This window comes from Diachasmimorpha longicaudata, chromosome 4, assembly GCF_034640455.1.
Source record: "Diachasmimorpha longicaudata isolate KC_UGA_2023 chromosome 4, iyDiaLong2, whole genome shotgun sequence".
NCBI classification, from domain to species: Eukaryota; Metazoa; Arthropoda; class Insecta; order Hymenoptera; family Braconidae; genus Diachasmimorpha; species Diachasmimorpha longicaudata.
The window spans coordinates 8,963,216-8,986,027 of NC_087228.1; the positions used below are offsets into that span (position 1 = coordinate 8,963,216).

Consider the following 22,812-nt stretch of genomic DNA (forward strand, 5'->3'; position numbering starts at 1 on the left):
GTTATCATCTGGAGGCAGCTTATTCCGCAAGATTTTTGCATCGTGAAATTGTTCTCACTGACTCCGAGGACAATAAACTCAGTGATTGCGTGACGAGTGGAAGACTCTCGTGTGGAGGTCGATGCAATCGATGAAGATAGTTAGACACTGGCGTCTGGTTTACGGGACCTCGAGAGTGAAGCTCCAATTGTCCGGTCGCGTGAAGTATCAAGTTCTGATCTTCGGAAAATAATGACGCGGACTGGGCTCGAGGTAAGACGAAAGTTCATGCACTGGGAGTATGCAATACTTTATAAGGTTTTTATATTTCGAATTGTTTATTAAAAATTAATTTCTGATTGGATTAAATAGGCCTTTGAACGAGTTCTATTCCTTTCGTTCTCGTCTTTGCACTTGAGATCCGGAAATATTTATATGGGTGAAAATTTTGTTGTACGATGTGTATGCTCTGTTCTCTTGGGTCATCAGGACACGAGGGCCAGGGTGTTGTATCCCTCATTGTCATTTAACTTCGTTCCTCTGACTTACCGAACCAGAGCAGTTGTGCCTTCCCGACCATATAAATAAAAGACCCTAAAATATTATTCACAACTTTTAATCATTCAAACTGACCTCATTTCCAAAACCCACATAATTTATCGGACAAACGAATTAGAATTATCGTCCCTCAATTCTCCGATTTGCCCCTATGAAATAATAAAACCGACTAACGACCTCAATAACATCAATGTCTCAGACCCGGGGGGCACAGTCAATAAAGAGTAGTATCACTCGCGAGAATAAAAAAAAATTACCGATTAAAATCGAAAGATTAAACTTCCACCCTGTCCCGAGCGTCATCAATTCAAGATGACACCCGACAAGACCTAAAAAAATTCTACCCACCAGATCTCTCTGATCACTCCCATTACTCCTTCCTCCCTTCAATCCCTTGAATTATGAATTTTTCAAACTGCAGTATGACTGCATTGAACGTGTGCACAAGCCAGAATGTCTGATCGGCGCCAGCACTTTCACAGTCAATGGTCCGGGAACAAACTTTGGCCATTTCCGGGTTTTCAGTGGCAAAGCGAATGAATTTCGTAAGGTAAACTCGCCGTTATCCCAAACAGCACAGAAGTACCACCAATGCATCTCAAACCCTCCTCCTCCTCCCCTTCCCTCCCCCCAATGTGTAAACAATTCAGCGATAAAATTACATGAAACATTTTTATTACAATTCACCCTCAACAACTTCCTCCTCCCTCCCCCCCCTCCGTCTATCATCCACCGCGACGTTATTAATTTTTACCCCCCGTACAGGAGTTTAAATTAATCCACCAACTCTAATGCAGTAGTCCATAAATTTCAAGATAACTCAGTGACGTCAATGCGGACATTAAACAGCCCATTGCGACACACGTACTAATTTTCCAACATTATTATATATTTTTTTTTTTATCGACCCAGTGTTGGCGTAAAGTTAAAAATTACCTGCAACTGCCGTGCGGGTGATGATCCCCCTTCACTTAATCCCCTCTTTCCGTGTGCACTTACCATTTTTCTCAACAACATAGCAATTGCCATGAACACGTACACCAAAAATGACGCAATTGTGGCAATGATATATTGCATGGTAATGGTAATAGTCGAGAATTGGGGAAATACAGTGATAATATTTTTTGGGTATTAATCAACACTTATGAATCTATTTTTTACTACCTTGAGATTAATTATTTTTTCACGAACGAGAGAGAAGGGACAAGTGCCCCAGTCATATATTTTTCATCAAAAGTGAGGCCACAATTGACTTAACATTTACTTATTATTGTTGTTAAGTCAGTTCTTTTAATTTTGTTCCAAATAAATTTGTCATTTTGTTTTTAGAAAATAAAATGACAAATTGAAGCGAAGAATGAGAGATTCTCTTGATAAAAAAATATAATTTTGTCAATTAAATATTCTTCTGAAGAATTTAAAGCGAATTTTCTAGTGCAAATTTGGCTATTTGTTTGCCCAGAACAGATATGATTGGCAAAATTATATTTTTCCCTATCGTCAAAAACGGAAATTGTTTAGATTGAAATGTTCTTCGCATGAATGCTAATGCTATAGATTCTGACAGGAGTTATTCTCAATCCAATGAATGGTAAATGGTGCAGAGTAGTTCGCTTCAACGGTCCGTTGTTAGTAAGCAAACTTAGGGGATAGCAAACTCCTAAATACATGCGAATTGTTTAATCATGATGTTGCTGGATGGATAATCAGAGTGGTTATTGACCGATTTTCATGTGGATTTTGACGTTGCAATTTGTCGGTTGTGTACATTTGAGGTAGCAATATACTTGTATGAGAATTTTGGAGATATTTCGGGGAAACTAGACATGATTTTACGGGGTTATTACAAGATAAATAGACAAAACTTCTTCAACTGGTGGGCGAATGAAAACTTTGGAGTTTATGATGTTGAGATCTGATTACCTGTCTGACGCAGTCGATTAGATGACTTTGCATTAGAAGTTGAGAAGCCATCTAGCCAATGAGTGCACGATAAGGCACGTGTTATTGCGCAAATGAATGACTTCAAGTGCCTATTCAAAGGTAAAGTTGATGACAAAAAGTTTTTGACTTGTTGGTAACATGAAGCCTTCCGATGAACACATGATGTAATAGTTTGGCCAACGATTCTGACGCAGTTAAGGAGGTGGTTTTGCGTGAAAAGTTCAGAGGGAGACGTGTTACGAGCGAATATCAAGATGGGGAGTGAATAAATGAAATTTTGAAGACATTTCATGAACTTAACCCGATATCAGAAGCACAAGGATCGATGTACGGTATGAGGACTTCATCAGGTCTATGATCTAGTCTAGTCTCTGACCAATTTTACGTCCGTAACTCAGAAGGAATTATCAAACAAAGGGCGAAGCTCTGCAGTTTTGACGAATTGAAGTCTTAATAAATTTGGAAACTGAAGGAAATCAAGCAAATGAAAGGCAAATTGACGCTTTGAAGTCGATAGAATGATTGCTCATTAGGAGCTCACAAGAAGAGGTCGGACGAGTGAAAAAGAAGGCAGATTGGTCAAACCAATCTGCCGATTTCCAATCAATCCTTCAGAGTCGAGCTGAGAATAAAACACGTCTAAAATAGCTATCGGCGCAAGCTCAATGAATGGTCATCAAGCATTCCGCCAAAAAAATCTGCTGCACCTAATCACGAGATTAAATCTACTGAATATTTAGGTCTCGACGAGCTTTTAATCCCGACGAATGACAGTCATTCATGTTTTGTGGAATTTCAAAAGAAGCGCGACCGATGGGCTTCAGCCAGCTGTGTGACCCCATGCACCGACCACTCTAATTAACTTCTTTTAATTGCCAACCACTCGACAAAGCTCCAATAATACAATATTAATTTTATTAATTGGAAATCGGAAATTGAGTCTGGAGCGTAAAATTCCTGCCTTTTTACCGTCGATAAAACCACTGGCATTATGTTTCGTTCGCCAGCGATATGAATTATCTATGGTCATATTGGACATTATGGTTCGCGGTTCAAGGTTGGATAATCTCCGGACATATTTTTTTCACGGTTCCCAACCAATCAGAATTTTTTCCCCTCGTTCTTCCCTTCAATTTAGCTTTCAAACGCTCGACATAACGCAAAGGCCCTCCCAGAATTTTAGCGGTATATCGAATTATCCAAAAGACAGTAAAAATAAAGATCAGTATACAGACACATTTAATTAAATATGGCTTCCATGGAAAAAGATCGAGTTACACGAGCTTTCGGTTATTGAGATTTAGAAAGTGATTCACTTTGAGAATTGAATATCCCGAAGAATTTTTTATCATTGATGCAGACACGACTACTCCCGACATCGCTTTGATGTATATTTGAGGGACTGGGGGAATAAAGGGTTCACCCTCGTAACATTAAACATTCAGCAAGTGAGAAAACGAAAGTATTCAACGAGTAATTCGATTCAATTTGCCATCAAAGAAATGCGAGTGGACTTTTTGATTACGTATTTTACGTGTGCGTGATGTCGTAATCGTGTCAGCCATCATTTGCAAAATCGAGTGCGCTGTAAGAACTAGTTTCTCCAGGACGTATTAATTCTGTACATTAGACATAAATGAGTCTGATCACCCGAGGCCGTGATCACCTCTAAAAAAAGATCCTGAATAATCATTTGATGACGTTTACACATCTCTGAAATCCAACAGAGCTATTTATTGAAAATATCTTCTATTTGCGGACACGATCATTTTGGAAAAGAGAACGAACGTTTCAATTCCCTAAATGAGTGATTCCCAACGTTATCTCGTCATCATCTCAGTAATCATTCACAAGGCCGACTCATCCCCAAATGGAGATATTTTTATTTCTCCCCAAAATCCAACGTCTCCTCAATCATCAATCGGTGCCAAAAATTACACCGATCTCAATTCAAAGTGATTTAACCTGATCTCTCTGTCTTTCCCGGTTGGCAGCTCTGCTCGTAATTTCGTTGGCAATTCATGTGACGCCTGGAACAATGGAATACGAGTGGCGCCGTAACTAGAGCCTCTCTATCGTTCACATCGTTCACAATTTACGTAATGCATCGTTGTCCATAAATTCACATTCAAAGCGAGATTGACGTTGGAGTACAGACGACGCAACTCACCGGTTTGTGTTTCGCACTGAGGCATTAGAGACATACCGTTTTCCCTCGTTGCACACATCCACACATACACATACAAATATACATACACAAGTATACGCGCGCAAACTCGTCTATCGCACATGTCGGAGAGATTGAGGCACTTTCTACCCCTCGAGATCTGCGCTTTTTTTTTGTCGGTCCCCCCATGGAAATTTTTTTTTTTCCCACCAGTTCCACTCCCTCTCGCGCCCCTTCTTTTTTCTGGGGCAGCTTTTTTCGCTCGTCAGGCTGATTCCGATGGCCGCATTTTTCCAGTAAATCCGTGTCACATGTCACGCAGTGACGAGGATCAGGGGGGAGGGGGGAGGGGGGTGGACACAAGTGTGTGAGCAGTCTAGTTTTGCCAAACCAACGAATTATTTTGGTATCTCTGCCGGAAGGTTTTTGCCGAGGCAGATCCCGCTGATTGCCGATATCACCTAATGGGATTGAACGTTCAGTCATACACGAAGATATCGTTGTGGCTTGATAGTGATGATATTGGATAGGAGTGTCGGTATGTAGGACACGGAGAATATTTAGATTTGATAGCGGGAAAATGTTGGTTCAGTAGTAAATTGAATTTTTTATTCGTAAATTCACAGTATGAATTTATCATTCGAATAATTCAGATATGTAAAATGAAAATTGTTGCATCTGTTCTCCTGCAGTCGATGCATGAAACATGAAAAATGCCAGAAAGTTGTTGATTCAATTCTCCCGGAGGGTTTGACCTACCCCAACGCATCGCTGGCACCCTAAACTTCTCTTTGGCCTTGTTTGCTCCACCCACCTCCCCCCACCCCTCTGCTCCTGCGATTCCCTGCTTAGATTCGAAATAAATGAGAAGTAAAAGACCACCCCGAATCCTCCATCGAACGAATTAAAGTTCCTCGCTGGAGGGAGAATTCAAAGCGATAAATCCCCCGAGTTCCAACGATAAAAACAAAATACTCGAACGAACTAATGACGGATTTAATTTGACCCATTTCCATTTTACGCGTACCACCCCTCGAAATTCAATTTTTAACAAAAACGAGAGAGAGAGAGATACACTCACCGCGCCGGATATCTGACTCAGCCATATGCATTAAACCTAAATGACTTGCCCCAGATTGTGGTATAGTTTTCATGTGAACGACACTCACCTGAAACAAAGGAGAAAAATGGGAGCAGCGTTAGAACGATTACTGATGCACCATTAAAATATTAAACTCATCGATATTTGATAAAAATGTCCGTAAATTGAATTCTCCGAATGAAATAGAGCATTAATTCTCATGACACATTAATCACATACCAAGAAGGAGTCATTTAAAAATTACGTAAAAAATCATTAAATAATTTCATGATGTCAAAATAAAAATTTAATAACAACAAATGAGAATATTTATAGTTCACCCCGAGAATTTCAAATATCGCTCCTCCCCAAGAATTTTTGCTGATTTTTTCCCCCAATTTACCCTATCACATGGAGTTGAAAATTGCACCCCCTCCCCCTAAATATTCCAAAAATGAGTGAATCCATCAGTACCAAAAAACATAAACATCAATGGCAAGAACCCTCAGATAGTCCAAATGTCACCCCTCAGTTGAGAATCCATTTTTACGAGTTACAGTCCCTCACAGCAGGTCAACAAATGCTAGTGGAAAAGACTCCTCCAGTCGAGAGTTTCCCCCGAATTCCATTAAACCATCAAACCTACTCCCGCCCCTCTCTCCATGAACAATGAGTTTTCAACCCCCGTTGCCTACAAATACAGTCGAGTACGTACACAGGAGCGGGATGGTAAGTGCAAAAGAGGCCCGAAGAAAGTTCATAAATTCGTACAACCATAGAGTACTAACATACACAGTATGGCGCGAGTGTTTGGTGGAGGGATGAAGGGGAGGGGGTGAGGTGAGGAGGGATTGAGAAGAGGGTGGGGTTAGCGCGGTGCTTCCAGCCGTCTAAAATGCATTAACCAGGAAGCACAAGCTGGGAGAGAACACGGAAGACGTAATGGCGTGCGGTTTCAACGTGGATATTTACCAGCGACTGGGTGGCAAATTTCACATAAATTCAAACCTACATGTGTAAAACACATTCGTATATACATTCAGTGGCTGTGAGAAGGGTTTTGCCCAGTCATTCTACATCGTTCATACATAAACAGTGGGCAGTTTCCAGCTGGTGGAGTGTCCTCGGTTTCCTTGGTGGAAAATACTGTACTATCGACTTTAAACACGATGTCTGAGACCCTTAAACACCGACTAGAAGTGGTATCCAGACGAACTGAAGGGTTATAGGGACTGTGGACTCCTTTCATCCTGTCCCTCGTTATCCCGACTCCTGGCGAACTTACACTTGAACTCTTGTCATTTTTCCATTTTTTTTATTCCCCGAGGTTTGGCAAAATGCCAGCCCTGGAGGCCATGGTTATTTAAACAATTGGTGGTTTGATGTTAGGGCTAGTTTTTTTTTTTGTAAATTCCGGGTGAGGAGTTCCAGCGCCCTGGATTGGGCTGTACAGAATAATGGGGAAAATATTGATGATGAGTCAGTGATAGAAAATTGTCAAATTTGTTAAATTTCTATCTCTGTAGACGAATCAGAAGTTGATAAGTTTAATTTGAAATTTCATCCGACGTTCGTGTTAATTTCCATCAGCTCTCCATTTTCCTTTCGTGAAAATTATATTTTCGAGAGGCACTGAAGAATTTTCAACAATTATCACTTTAATATGGTCTCTATTTCAGTTTAAACTTGAAGTTTTTTTCGTGGAAAATTCACGCCACCCTGTATGCCCCAGTAATTCCGTGGAAATTGCACTAATAACGGTGGAGAATTTTACGAGAGCCAGTAATTAAGGGGGCGACTCTGTTGTTAAAAAGCGAATGGAATCATAGGTGCAAGAGAGAAGTAGTTTATTCGCCAGACACATCAAAGTTTTCCTGGGAGGAGGAGATTCATACATCAGGCGGGAGTAAATAATTTTTGCCCCAGGGTATATGTGCTGAAAGAGTGCAATAAAATGTTCTCCACTGCAGCTTACCCAAACATACGAGCTTCACCCGGGAATGAATGAGAGAGCATGAAAAGAGATGTGGAGAGGGTACGAAAAATCGGAAAATTTTATTTATTTTTTTTTCGGATTCGGGTAGTTGTCCTTTTTGTGTGCACTATGCGACACCACGGCTGATGGACTAGTTGCACCTGTATAAATACGATTTCAGTGAATCGTGTTTGTTCGTCGTAGTTCCTACCACTGCGTGCCCACTAGACGTTCTGAAGCGTTTACATACGTTTGAGGGTCCAACCCGATTGCGAGTGCGGCTTTATTGAGTGGAGCTTTTGACGAATTTTGTAATGACAATTTGACACTTGGACTATTGCCAGGGCTGCGAAAAACTAGCGATTTCGATAGGAAAGTTTGATGATTTGTAATAGTTTTAGGCAAATTTGATTTAGAAAATTGATATTCTTTTAATGCGAATGAAACGAGGTCTCACAATTAAATTAAATTTACTGAAATACGAACGTTTTTCAATTGCACTCTACGAAACTATTCTGTGATTGATGGCTCCCCATTTTCCATTTTCCAAAGTAATCTCGAATTTCACTCTGAGAATACATGTACTCAACACCTTTTTGTAGGATTTGCTCGCGTCAAAAACGGTCATATGTATACCCTCAAGATGGAATTGAATTACGTTTTAATCACGATAAACCGTGAAAATTCAATAATTGCCCAAAAATAATCCACACAGACCCTAATATGTGCAAATGCTACTTCCCGAAATACCCCACCAAATTGACATTTTGGTTAATTTTCATGAAAGTATTTCATCGACCGTAATATGAAACGTTATTCCGTTGAAAAGTTGACGTATTCAATTTCACGTTTCGACAAATGTCGAGAATTCACGACTGCATGCAAGCGTAGGAGAATAATGAGTCTGAAAGCCTGAAGAGACAAGAGGGAATTTCAAATAAATGATGATCATGTCAATAATCCATGATTTATTCCCTCCATCCATCAACATTTAACAATTATTTTTATCACCGCCTAATTAGATGTGAATTATCTCTTTGTCGATAGCAATGAATTATTTCCCTTCTTTCAATAAGAGCCGCCTAAAATTTAAATAATAAACGGCTATTGTATAAATAATTCAGACTCCAGTTCTTCCATGCATTAATATTTAACAATTATTTCCCCAAGAAAATAATTCAATCTAAATTCACTTTTTCTACATTCAAATAAATTATTTTTCCGGGTGCACCGAATCACTCAAGTTTTCCCCCCACTTTGAATGCATTTCACCAGCGTAATTGCTTTAATTTGGCGAACGCGTGACGGTACAAAATGTTAGAATACTGAGGAAACGTGACAAAAGCCTCGGGTTTTCAATCTCGCACCTTGAAACTGGTGCACACTCTCACACAACTGTCACCTTTTCCCTTTTTATCCAGGCACGCGTCACGTACATTCGTGAATTCAGCTGAATTTCACTCTCCCTAAATTCAATATACGTTCATTAGCGGTAACTGGTTGTCCACGAGCATTAAGATCTACCTTTGCACCTCTGTGAGCCAACAAACAGACGGAAAATATCGCACGAGCGATCGCGTGTTTCATCAGAATGACTTGTTGAATAACCATCAATCATTCAAATTTTTTTTTATCAGCCTCGATAAAGGGTATAATTTTTATATTCTCATAGTCCCTTATCTACAAATGGCTTTCCAACAGCAATTTTCCATGAAGTGACACGCTTTTTTACGAGAAAATACGTTCTAGGCGATTGTTTGCACAGAATTCTTCATGTTCCCTTCACCGAGAATTTTTTTCCATGGTCTCGGAGGAAAAAGCAGTTGTTGAAGCTGATAAAGGAATTTTTCAAAATAAATTGTAGTGAAGAAAATCAAGAAATATCAAACAAATTGTCCCTTGTAATTTTTCCTTAGGGTTTTTAGCACATAATATTGGAAAGCTCATTTACTGAACCCTCGAATCTTTGATGAGACGTGGATTTCACGGGCGAACAGAAACAAATATCTTTTCATATATATTTTCATCTGTGCTCGACACTGATGGCCACATGAAAATACATCAAACATTCCGTCTTCCTGTTGCATTTGATCTCGAAGTAATGTGAATTTTTCTCGAGAGTTTTCGCATCAATGGCTTGAAAAGTTTCTACCCCGATTGGACAGCGAGATATGGAGTCACTGGTACGCCCTTCTGCAACACCATTCGATAATATTCTTCGAATTTTCGGCACGATCCAGTTTCACACTGCACATATCATGTGCCATAGAAATCAGGGATCCAGTCGAATTCACGTATTTCATCTGCTTTGAAATTCACCTGTAACGTGTCGTGTTGATAATGGCGAGGAATTCGAGGAGAACAGATTGGAAATTCTATTCGCTTCCCTCTACCATCGAATTGATAATGACAAAGGGCGGAAGTTGTATTTCACCCCGAAGACCGGCCCACTTCATTCTAAATTGAGAAATGAGAATGTCGTCTCGGCCAATAATACCAACAGCCATAATAGCAAAATTCATTGGAACGTGGAAATGTTATTAATTTGAAATTGACAGGTTATTGACTTTTTTTAGCAAATTTCCGCAAAGATCATCCACAAACAATTTTTTTACGCGGAAAGGAACGATGAGAATTCAATAGACCTCACATTCTAGTGCAAACACAATTATTATTGATTTCACACTCTTAATAACGTGTATGGCCGTCAGGGTGATGTTGGAGGGCGAGAATTAATGTACCGGCCACACGCTACCTCGTGTTTCAAAGGTATAACGGCCAGTTGTCAAAATGCAAAACTACTGTGGATCTGAAGTGCCAGTATGTACATGAAAACGTTAAATGTGTACAAATACGACCATAGGCGTACAACAAAACGTGTCAGAAACCAAGGCTGAGTTCGGTGGTGGTGGTGGTGGGTAGGGGATTGCACGTGGAGTGAAATACGAATGGCTATTTAATTTATTGGATTAACAAGCGCCTCAGTGGTGCTTTTGGACCACGATGCATTTTACCAATTTGTACACACTGGTTACTAATTGTCTGTATTTTATCCCATACATTAATGCTACTCATTGTGATGAATATTTTTATTTTGAATAGTAGAATTTTACCCTTTGATTGGCTAATTCATGATGCCATTATGAACCCTTTTTACCCTGTCCCCCACCCAGAGTATTAACATTTGTAATGATTTTGTTATTTGCGAATGAGTGAGTTGAAAAAAGTGGTTCTGGGACATTTTAAAATGGGACGTTAAAAAATTTGAGCCGTAAATTCTGCGATTTGATCAGCAAAATGATTTCTCATCGTGGATTACGTGAATAAAATCGTAATTTTTCCGGAATATTTCTCTCTGTGTGTGTTCCATGATCCGACATTGAAAACTTCATAAAATATATTCTCTTATTGATAAATATATCACCAGAATATTCTCCTCATAAAAAAGCAGTAAAATATCAATTGATTTTTCCCCTATTCAATGGCGAAAAAATTCCCATGAAATTTATGCTTTCCATACGATAACACCACTTTGTTTCTATTCCATGTAAACACGTATCTGAAATTCAAGAGGGTCGAAAAGTCGTCACTTGACATTTCGAGTTGCCGACAAATGCCGGTGGGAGCAAGTGAGCGCAAGAGTTGCATTTGTAGAAAGGCTGAGGAATACGATTCCGGGGATTTTCGTGTGGATTCCGTAACCCCCTTCATCCCCCCACCGTTCTTTTTGCAAGTGAGTGAACCGCCAATGTATTCGGTAGGTATGAGGCAAGTTCGGGAGAAGTGAAAAAAAAAAAAGAATAGTGGGAGTTGGGGAAAAAGTAGAGAGAAAATGAAAGAGACGAGTAAAAGACACGGAAACCGAGGCTGGAGCGGTGGATGCCGCTTAGAATTGCACTGCGTGTTCAGCTTATGAAAGCAGGACTCGATTTTCGAATGGAACTCGAGAGTCAACGAGCTCGTATAGACTTACAAAGTATGTACATGATCTATTTTGCATTTGTCAATCTAACTTCCTTATATATCCGCAGTTTTGTCGGGCCATATCGATTCCCGAGGGAAAATATCATCTGGGTATTTGAAAAATTATTATTCCAATGCAGTGGGTGACAAATCTTCCGATACAATATTAACTCGTGAAAAAAAATGTGTTTTTGGAATATTATTCGAAAATATTTGGCCGAATCTTCGCGAAATAATTGATTTCACTGCAGAAAAATCCACTTCACAATTAAATCAATTAAATTAATCCGCGAATGAAGTACTATCTTCAGGAATAACTAATTCAACTATCTTCACTCTTCAAATAGAGAATAATATAATCAATATTCTCGGCCATTGTATTTTTAAAATGAAGAATTAATTAATGAGGTCGAGTAGTAAATGTACATTGACGTCTCGCGATTACTTCATTGAAAATATTGTGAATAATTCCACTTGATTATCAATAAGGATCTTTTGAATGGACTTTTTCCTCATTATCTTCCCCGAGATCATTAATTTTCCCATCATTTCCCGAAGAAACTTCTTATTCATTAATCCCCCGCTCTCTCCAATCTCATCGGTATTTTTTTTGAGCTTCCGAGATTTCATGCAGTATTTGTTTGTTTATGAAATCACCTGCCTCTCAATTGGCTTGGTATCCTGGTTTTCCGGGCAATCCTGCAAAGACGCGCCGGTTGCATGCACAACGGGTGACTATACCATCACCCTCACCCTCCACCCGAGGTAACCGAAGACAGGGTGAGCAAATAGTGCAAATAGCGGGCAAATTGGACTGCGAAATGAGCTCATACAGTTGTATCACAAGACTCGGTATGATTTCATTTTCCTTTCGGAGATTCTACTGTTGGTGTGCAAATTATGATTATTAATTCTGTGCTTTCTGGCAAATGATCAAAAAATCTTTTCTCCACTGGTTCTGTACCATCCAAGAACATGGTGAATACACCAAGCAATGGCTGAGACGAAATAATTGAGAGGAAGTATTCTCAAAATGAGAAAATCACGTTGTTACACAAACAAGCACAAAGTCCATTGTGCTTGCAAGCTGACTAATTATATTTTACATTTTACTCTCAGTTAACGTAAACAATTTCTCTTCGTCGAGGGGAATAATTTTGAGGTCTCTTTAATGATTCAGTCCAAATTCGAGTTTCGTTCCAGTAGAAATCACTATAAATAGTCGGCCAAGTATTTATAACCCCAGTAATTTCAGCCAATATGCCAGCCTGCATGACTAGATTTCTCGTACATCATCAATATCGGCATTCTCATTCCAGGAATGTACACCGACAACTCGAATAAGACCATCTTGTCACGTGATTTTACCTGGACTGGCGTGTGTTGACCGTAGTGAGGCAAATACTCGGGAGAAAGATTGCACAGTTGTTTGCACAAAGAACCTGAAAGTCTAGGGGGAGGGTTGAGATGGTAGTGGTGAGTCGAACGATTCGGTTGGAAGTAAAGAGGTAGAGACAGAAGCATGACGACGTTGAGACGGTGACCTGGTAAATTCCGTCGTAGACTTGATAGACAATAATGTCATATTTCGGAACGGATCAATATGCCGCGGAGTCAATTTGATGTTGATATCGTTGATAAAAAGAATGGAATAGGGTACCATCGGTGGATGGAGGCTTCAGGAGTTTTAGTGCTTTCTTTAACGATAATAAATAAACTTAAATTTCGAAAGAATAAAGTGTTGATTCCAAATTAAATGTATATTTACGTGACTTTCTAATTATCTTTCCTAGGTCTCTAATTGTTTAATTGCGCTTTCCGAGGTTTCACTTTTTAATTACAAAATCCATTGGATTTTCATTAGAATGGTATTGCAATGTCAAATATATAATAATTGAGTTTTCCCGGTTTTTTATCTTATGAACGAACAGATAAAAAAATTTGACGATTAAAATCGCGATTTTCCACCCGATGTCCATCTCCCCCGGACTTATCCCATGTAAAAAACTCCCTGAAAAACAGTTCAAAGGGAATCCCATGAAAGTTAATATTGTATAGAATCCGGGCAATTTGTTTGATACATCGTCCCAAGAAAAACGAATAAAAATTCACCCCATCTCTGGAGTGAAGGTAGGGGGTTCAATTCCGGTTTTCCATCCAATGTGCGCAGTCGATCGATCTTCGAGCCATTCACGTTTTCCTTCCGTGTTAAGGGTGAAAGAGGGAAAGGGGCAGAGACTGTGGGTAGGGCATTTGGATTCGATCGATGGTCCTCATTAATCTCGCGGAAAGTTGGAAATCCTCGAATTATTCGGGCATCCCGCCAATCCCTCTTGCAGTTTCCCTGTCTCTGAAGGAGGCGAACCCAGCCATTTCACCAGCCACGAGAATGCCTCCCCCCCTCTCCCGTCCCTCCTGGCCACCCCCAACTGCAACTATTTCAATTCTAGATGGTCCCGCAAAACCGCCACGGGCAATGATTAAATTAGTTTCATTCAAGCCGTGAAAATTTTAAAATGTGAATAACCAATAATCTACTGGCGAATAATCACTCAGACAGATATATTAAAAATTTCGGCTAAATTTTTAAAATCGAATCAATCAAATTCCACGCCTGCATCAAATAAATTGGCGCTGCATAGTTAAGTCAATTGAATAGATAAATTCACTGGTAAATTGGCCGGATCTCTACAGGCATAAATGAAACTTTTGGTGCTGATGGAAATGCCAATTAGGTTACCCACAAATCAACATGATTAACTCCTGAAAAACCTACGCATCAATATGTGAAATAAATAGTGGCGTCCCCGAACATAGATTTGAGAATATATATTTTCATCCAAAGGAAACCTCCACGAAGGGGATTTTTTTATCATAATTATTGCGATAATTTATCTCGTTATTAATCAACTGAATCAATTTCGGAAGGAAAAAAACCTGCCGTAATGAATTCTCTTCAGTGAATAAATCAAATGTCAAATCACCACTGATTCACATCCACCCAAAAGCCAATGTTTTTTCGCAAATCAATCTGATTAACTCCTCAAAAAATCGGGTCATAAATATTTGAAGTAAAGACGTATGAGATATTCAGCGGAAATTTACTGAAATGCTTTTAGGAGAATGAAAATTCAAGCATAAACCAAAAATCCCTGTCTCGATTGGCAAAGTATACGGATGGAAGAGTGCAGTCGTGGATAAAAGATAGTGAAAATAATAAAAGACACCTTCATCCACCCCCTGTACCACCCCTTTTTTTTGTCCATCCCCGGGAGAAACCTCTGACGCTGCACAATTGTCCAGGAAAGTCCTTTTATTTTTTTTTATCACCCCCTCGACATCTTTTCCACGTTTGTGTCGGCGTACTCCCTTCTTCGTCGATACGCTTGTAGCCACACATCGAGAGGTGTCCTGATATTTCATCGTAACTACCACCGATGCTATTCCTACGAGGCCAATAACCGTTCGGACTTGTTCCTTCCTCGTTCTTCGTACAGTCGGAAGCCGGAGGCTTATCGGAATGGCACTGCCACCTTTCTACTTTCCCTTGTGGGGATTCACTGACTCCTCTGTACCGATTCCATCCCCAGGTCTCATGAGGATCTTTTGAGAGGAACATGGAGAACGTAATTTCTTATGTAATTGTGGGAAAATGGCTCATTTGCGTATAGGCTTTCTAACAGCTTTCAAATATTTCTGCACGGAACGTAATTTTAGGTAAAAATTTCACCTAAAAAGGGGTTGATAGTCATTTCGTCCCACGTTTCCCACTCTCGAGGTCACAAATTTATCCAAAATTTCATTCCGTGTGCCGTAGCAGACCATTTTGGATTTATTCTCCCAAATTCTAAAGAATTTGGTTATTCAGAGCGTTCGAGTCGCTGAAAAAAACGATAACAACCCTTCAGTTTATTCGAATTATTTTCTGAAAGTTGATAATTAACAGAATTATCTGACAATCATCGGGAAATTTAAAATTAATTTGCCGATAATTTTCTACGCTGTAATCCAGAACGTCCTTTGAATGTAATTTACTGACTCCGTTATGGGCCGATTTCAGCCAATTCCCCCCAGGAACCTCCCAGAGGGACCAAAAGGACCTAATCTCGGACGTAATCGTCAAGAAATGGTTCACTCACTCGTGCCCCAGGTTTTGTTTCTGCCTCAACAACATATTCGCACAATTTGCAAATTCTCCAATTATTCGATTCTCGTTATCACAATCACTCCAACCGCTATTCCAACCAGCGTCATTCTCCAAATCATAATAATGAATTTTCGGTAATAATTGCATTAGTTGCAGCAAACCAACTGTGATATCGGGGCTTTTCGTTAATGCCACAGTGACACAAACCCTCAACTGAATATAACTGTCAATTTAACTGGATATTATCCACGTTTTCATTGGGAGTAAAGAGATACGGGGCAGAAAGGGGGAGAGTCCGGGACAATTAAATTACCACATTTGCTGTAAAACGATACTGATTTTCCATGTCATCTAGTAAATACGATTGCTGCAGGTGCAACATTTTCACTGTCTCTCCCTCCCTTGTCCACGATTTGGCACGTCCATCCATTGAACGACCAAATCGTGTTCCACCATTGAAACTGCCTCGTTTCGGCCCGTAGACGACTGTTTCCAATCGTATCAATAGTTTTGTGCGGCATAAAATCTTATCGTTTTCTTTCCATGTCCAATTGTCCCTCTCGTCGATAGAATTCAATCTGATTCAAGGTATTCTAGGGCTGATGGATTTTTCGAATTTCGTGTCAAATTCAAAATTCGTTGTTCATCCAATCTTGGTGTTAATTCTACTCTAACCCTAAATACCCAAAAATAAGGGCAATCAAGGCAAATACCTCATCAATAAAATTCCATTATCGTAAGTCTACTGCAGATCACCAAATATACTACACTCCAATTAATCTCAAAACATTTCTGGCTATTTCCTTTCCTATTTGTGGTAATTCTCATCCTTTGAGATTCTACTCGCTCCGAAATTTTTTCACAGACAAAACTCCCGTGTTTTTTTTTCCTCCCCGAAGTTGAAGAATTTTTCAATTAAAATGTTAACCGGCTGCGATTGAAAAAAAATAGACAGAAAAAACTTTGAATGCTTTGATATTACCACTCCATTTTTCATTCCCACAACGAAATTATTTCAACCTTTTTGCAAGTTTAATTTAGTTCTGTAAAATTTGTTTTTTTTCCAACCCTAATGTTTTGGTTTTTTTATCTTCCAACCACGTATGGGTATAAAGTCTCTGTACGCCAGCACGATCTCTTAAATTGCTTTAATACTCTGGAGACCAGTCGCCAGTCTTCGTTTTCCTGCTCTCTTTTTCAGAACCACCTCGCGCTACTGTGCTTTTAACCCCTTCGCCCACCCCTTCGCCCTTCTTTCATCTCCACCCACCGCTGACTCGCCACCACCCACCTGCAGTCCTTGGGCCAGTACATCTCGAAAGTTCACCGGGTCAGAGCAATTAGTATGTAAAGCTCCACTACAGAAGTTTCGCCTTTTTTTTTTGTTAATTCCAATGAACTGTCTGACTGTAAATTAGTCAAGCCAGACGTCTAGTATATTTTTTCGCATTATTTGTTAATAGCAGTTGATTGTTAGCACGAATGCTTACGCCAGGAGCGCTCGGTAAATAGCACATTTTAATCCGTCGTGTGTCAAAACTCTTGCGGACAAAACGTAACCGTAAAAGGATGAGAAATTTCTAACAAATCAGACGATCACTTTAATGATTGCGGAGATATGAATAGGAGATCTGAAAATTTCAGTGAAATATCTCCTTCAAACCCATCAAAAAGTTTTCTTATCACCGAATTTTTAATTTAATATTCGAGATAAGATTGTAGTTAAAAAAATATCAATTCTTCCCAGATTTCCCTGGGAATTAAAATGAAATTAAGGTCAATCTAATAATTTTTTCCTTTCATCAAAAAAAAAAACTCAGCCATAACATCATATTATCGTTCTCTTTCTGTTTGAATTTCCCTTGTTTTTTTCATAACTCATAAAAATAAAAGTCACCTCATGATATGTAAATAACCTGTGCAATGTTATAATTCAACCTCATGATGTGCTATCACCCAATCGTCAGCTTAACGGTCAAAATAACATCGGGAATAAACAAAGTCGTAAATTAACCGAGAATTTTCCAAGAGATTAAAATTGAATTCGTTTCACCCTAACGATTATTTAACTTCTACAAAAAGCCATTCACTCTCGCGTGCTAATGATTCGACGACAGAATAAAAAATACAGATGTTATCGTGACGTTAGAAATAGCCCTCCCCGCCTTATCAATTTTTTTCCTCAGATCAATTAAGATATTCCATGGTTGAAAATAGTAAAAGCAGGAGTTTAAATATTTACAAGGTTGCTGTCACGGTTGCGTTAGAAATTTCAATAAGCCACAATCTACATGTGAAGAAATTCCGGATACCATAAAGACTTCAAGTGAAATTTAAAAAGGCCCATACACCGAGTTGCTGTTGTAAAATAAATACCAAAACTCTTATCTTCTGTACAAAGAAATAAAATTCAATTTTATTGTGCAGTGGTAGGTCGTTTGGCACAGCATACAGATCGGTGCCAATATCAGTGTAAGATGTTCAATACTTTTGGTACGAATCGATGAGCCAGTTGACGACATTTACCAATGGAACGTTTGCTTTTGGAAGCAATTTGGCTTTTCGTCTCGGCTTGTGTCGAATATAACGAAGAGCAAACTTGCACACAAGTCAGGCATTGCATAGGATGTACCATTTATTCGATAGAAGTTGGTGAGGGAAGGGGGGGGGGGAGAATGTTGGATGGGGAGAATTGTTGCAAAATTTTGTGAACTTTATACAGGATAATTCTTCTTTTTTCCTCCTAATGGTTTTGCTTTTATTCTTTGTGTATACCATCGCACCATCGTGCTCTTGGCTACTGTCCAATTCCATTTCCATTTTTTTCGATTTCATTCCGATGAACCAGCGAACCGTGACCACTATCGTTTTCCAGATTTCCAGTGGCAGACGGAGCATTTCGTTGATGATGGAAAAATAGATCGCTGTGATTTTATCGTTAAACAGTTATACTGACAATATTGTTTCTTTTGATTTTTTAACGAATGGAATATGAAGAAGAATGAAGAGAAGTTTGAATGATAGTTTATTAGAATATTATTTGGTACAAGTTAATAGAGACCAGGAGAATTTAGGATCTATGGTCCTGATTAAATAATTAATGAAACATTTCATGTGGTTTACTTCGGATTATTCATGTTCTCATTGTAACTATTCAATGATGCGAAATTGTATTGGATTATAAGCGAAATATGAAATTCCAGTATTCTGTCTAAATCAGACTGAATGCATCGTTGCTTCAATGTCGAAGAGGAGTAATTAATCGAAATGGACCAATCCGGCCTTTGGGTTAAATAAATCAGTCAAATAAATTCAGTAGAAAATTCAGTTTCAAATAATGCATTATTCATTCCATATAATTGACGGGGTTCCATTAAACTGAACGAATTAGGGAACAAAGTCGCGAATATTAAAATACTATCAAAATAATCACGAATACCGCAGGGTTTAATTGAATCTAAATTCGTTATTTCACAGGGTAAATGGTAAATTATCTCCGTGGACAGGGCAAATCGATAATGCGGATAATTAACATTCGTCATTCAATTATTCGATACAGAATTGAGTGGATTCATTTTCTGCCTGTGATACACCGCTTTCAAGTTCAATAATGAAAGCCCCTAAGAAACTTTACTGAAGTCAAGTCATGGGGTAGTTGCAATCGACTGAAAATATACTCAATTTGCTATCAAAATGCAACAAACCCTCGTAACAAGTTAATGAATTAAAATCCTTTGATCCAGGGAACCTCACCTTCACGTAATTGTCCCTCAAATTGCTGTAAATATTTATTGTTTCGAGATTCAGTTTATCATGGTATGACCCAGAGAGATAAGAGTTTGAAGTTGGGCGAGAAGTTTTAATGAACTTTGGTTTTGAAAAAGTTTTGTTCCCTCAACTCAACTGAACAATCGTTGGGAAGAAATAAGGAGAAAAATACCAAATTAAAGATTTTGCTTTGACGTAATTTTTTTGAGTTTAACTGGAGAGTAAAAAAAATTAAAGCTGGATGATCATTCTACTCAGAATGTTGACTGGTGAATAAGGATATAAATGACAAATTGCATCATTCAATCATCAGAACCGAATGTCAATTTAATTAATTGATCGGCGGATTCGGGTGATTCCCAGGTGGTCAATAGTGATAGGTTTGCCAACGGATCAGGGTATAATCCCTGGAATTTCAGAATAGGATTTCATGGATCATAGGTCAAATCCTAGACAGAAGCACATTTGGACTAAGCAGAGAATGCTCTCTGGATAGTTGCTGGCTTCATACTCCCTGGGGTATCATCTCAGCAGGCAACAATTTCCCATGTACCCCAACTGTAATCCATATGTAATCGACGCACGACCAGGAGCTTCGTGAGTGGTATAAGAGGCCAAAGTTCCACCCAAGGAAATATCAATTAGTCCTGGTAAGAACCAGTGCTTCACCTGTTGAGTAAAATTATTTTCCTCATTCACCATTCACCTCTTTCCCAAAGATCCATTCGATGAAATGGAGAAAAAGAGGAATAAAGTATTTTCAACAAAGAAGCTCGATCCTTTTTCAGTTTGTACAGTTCACTGTACAGTCGTTGAGTCCTCCACGATTCTTATCGTAAGCGATGATTCAATCAAGAACTCAATTAATTATTCGGTCCCCTGGAATATCTGACAGCGATTCTCTTTGAGTTTACTTTACAACGAGACTTTGCAAGTGGCCAACCCCCTACCAAAAAACACTCAAGATAATCATCATCCGGATTGTAATATCGTAGATTGCCTTGTCGCCACAAAGGTCGACACGCCCCCTCGAAACTCCCCAAAATTTACTATTTGATTACTCCACATTGTTCATTATCCCGTTTAAATCCGTAATTATTCCATACTGAGTGCATCAGGCCGTCAATTATAATTCAAATTTAGTCACGAAATACCACAAAATGAGATATTTTTTTCCAGCATCATAAAACTCTTAATGAACCTCACATTTTCATCAGCGAAATTCTGAATTTTATTCAACAAATTACTTTGTTTGATTGAGCCCAATGAGGGTGGATTATAATCGTTTGGTTGTGATAAATATTTCATCAACTATTCCAATAGTTTCCCCTCAATATTGACTGAGAAATTCCGAGGATAGTTTTGTTGTCTGCGTGTGTCGCAAAACGTGACTGCCAGCCATTTTCCCCAACATCACAATAAATACCCAATTTTTTTTAACTGTACAGTCCCGCGAGACAATAGAATCTGAGGCGCAGTGAATTACGATGTAACGAGGACGATAAAACAGAAGTTTAGAAAGTGCCCCGGGAGGTGGAGGTGGAAAAGAGTGCACATGGGTACACAAAGAAATTGACCGGAAGCGATCGAAGTCGAAGTGGATAAGTAAAACTGTCCCTGGCTATACTTAGTTATACGGGAATCTGTGTCACAGCTTATACCCCATATGCAACTCAACCCCAATTAACTCTTCACCACAAATAAAATCAAAGACGTAATTCTCCGAATAAGCCATGTAAATATAAGGTGAGGCTCATTAGGGATTGAAGGAAGGTAACGACGATCTTTGACGGATGCTGACGAGGGTAGAGAGAAGTTCAGTTAAATTGACGCGACTGTTCTACATTTTTCGTCCTCCCCCGAGACGAAAGGACAGTCTTAAGAACGTTTGACCTTTCTCCCTTTAAGAATTTTCATCCTCAAGACATATCTGACCCTTGTAAAGGTGGGACTATCGGATGGTCTCACCATCAAGGAAATTCAATCTTGACTAACGTCTGGCCCTTGATAATATCGGGCGCTGCCACTCTCTTCAGTAGAATTTTTTAAGACAATTTTCCTCGTATTGAAACTCAAAGTTATTGAAATGTCAAGACGTGTAGCCTCGAACATTAGCTTGATTACATCTTCCCGTAGATGTAACATCAGAATCTGGGACCCTTCCAGATGAAACTGATGATGTTTACATTGCAGTGGAATAACACGTGCGATATAATACACAAACAAATGGATTGAACTCACCTAGTAAAAGCCTGAGGAACGAGGGCCAACTCGAGATCCTCCAAAACGCCCGATTAATCATCTTCATAATGACACCTAGCTGTGTCAAGCGAAGTATCGATTTCACCAACACACGAGATACACAAATAGCTGTTCTCACCACTATCGAACTCAAATAATCCACTGTCTCTACCAACGCATCATCTTAAAATATTATCCCAAACTGATTGCACGTGCCACTTACTTCCACAATCAGATATATCGTAGCATGAGACCGCCGAATAGCACCAAATCACGTGCTCATAATCACGTTCATCCGCCGGACTTGGAGAATCACGGAAAACTGATGCGACAAATTGAAAATAAAAACAATCGTCAATATTCAATGGTCACAGGATTGCCTCATCGGCCCAAAACCGCACCATTGTATCCATCTAACTTTTCAATAAATCCGTAAACAAACTAATCACCACACAAAACCCCTCACGTTTATTTCACAGCAGTAACATATCTATTTAATACCGTTCATACATCAAAATGCTCAACGATCACGTTCTCGAAACACTTGCAAACGTCACGATTCTGTTTCTGATAAAGGTTCGGCACGCGACCACACGAAAACGCGGATGTAGAGCAATTCCGCACGGTGTGAATGACTCGACCCTCTGTGTTTACACTCCCACCCCTAGAATCCCGTTACAATCACACTGTTCTATTTTCGACAGCTGTACAATTCACCAAAACACAGCTTTCCCTTATCCCCCGAAGCCCTTCCTCACTCTCTCGCAAGAACGAGAAGACTGTGAGTAAACTCGAGACAATCAGCGCCCAATGTTCCCTCACCCCCCTCCAAAATTCATCAGAAATTCAGGGAACAACTGATGACACTGTTACCCCGTCTGCCTCACCCCCTCCAGCATTAATTCCCCGCGCGTTGTTAGCCGCCGAGGTGGACTCAAAACGGATAAACAAAATCGGGACAAATTGAGTTGCTGGAAAAAACTTTGAGT

At 39.4% G+C, this 22,812-nt stretch overlaps 1 protein-coding gene across 1 annotated transcript in view; it reads right to left on the minus strand.

The window, feature by feature from the left end:
* Nucleotides 1-22,812, minus strand: part of LOC135161750 (hemicentin-2) — a 177,195-nt gene extending 154,383 nt beyond the window's left edge. Inside the window, exon 1 of the mRNA XM_064119610.1 lies at nt 21,824-22,812. Coding sequence (XP_063975680.1) covers nt 21,824-21,890 — 67 coding nt within the window. The 5' untranslated portion in view covers nt 21,891-22,812. The remainder of the gene's footprint in view (nt 1-21,823) is intronic.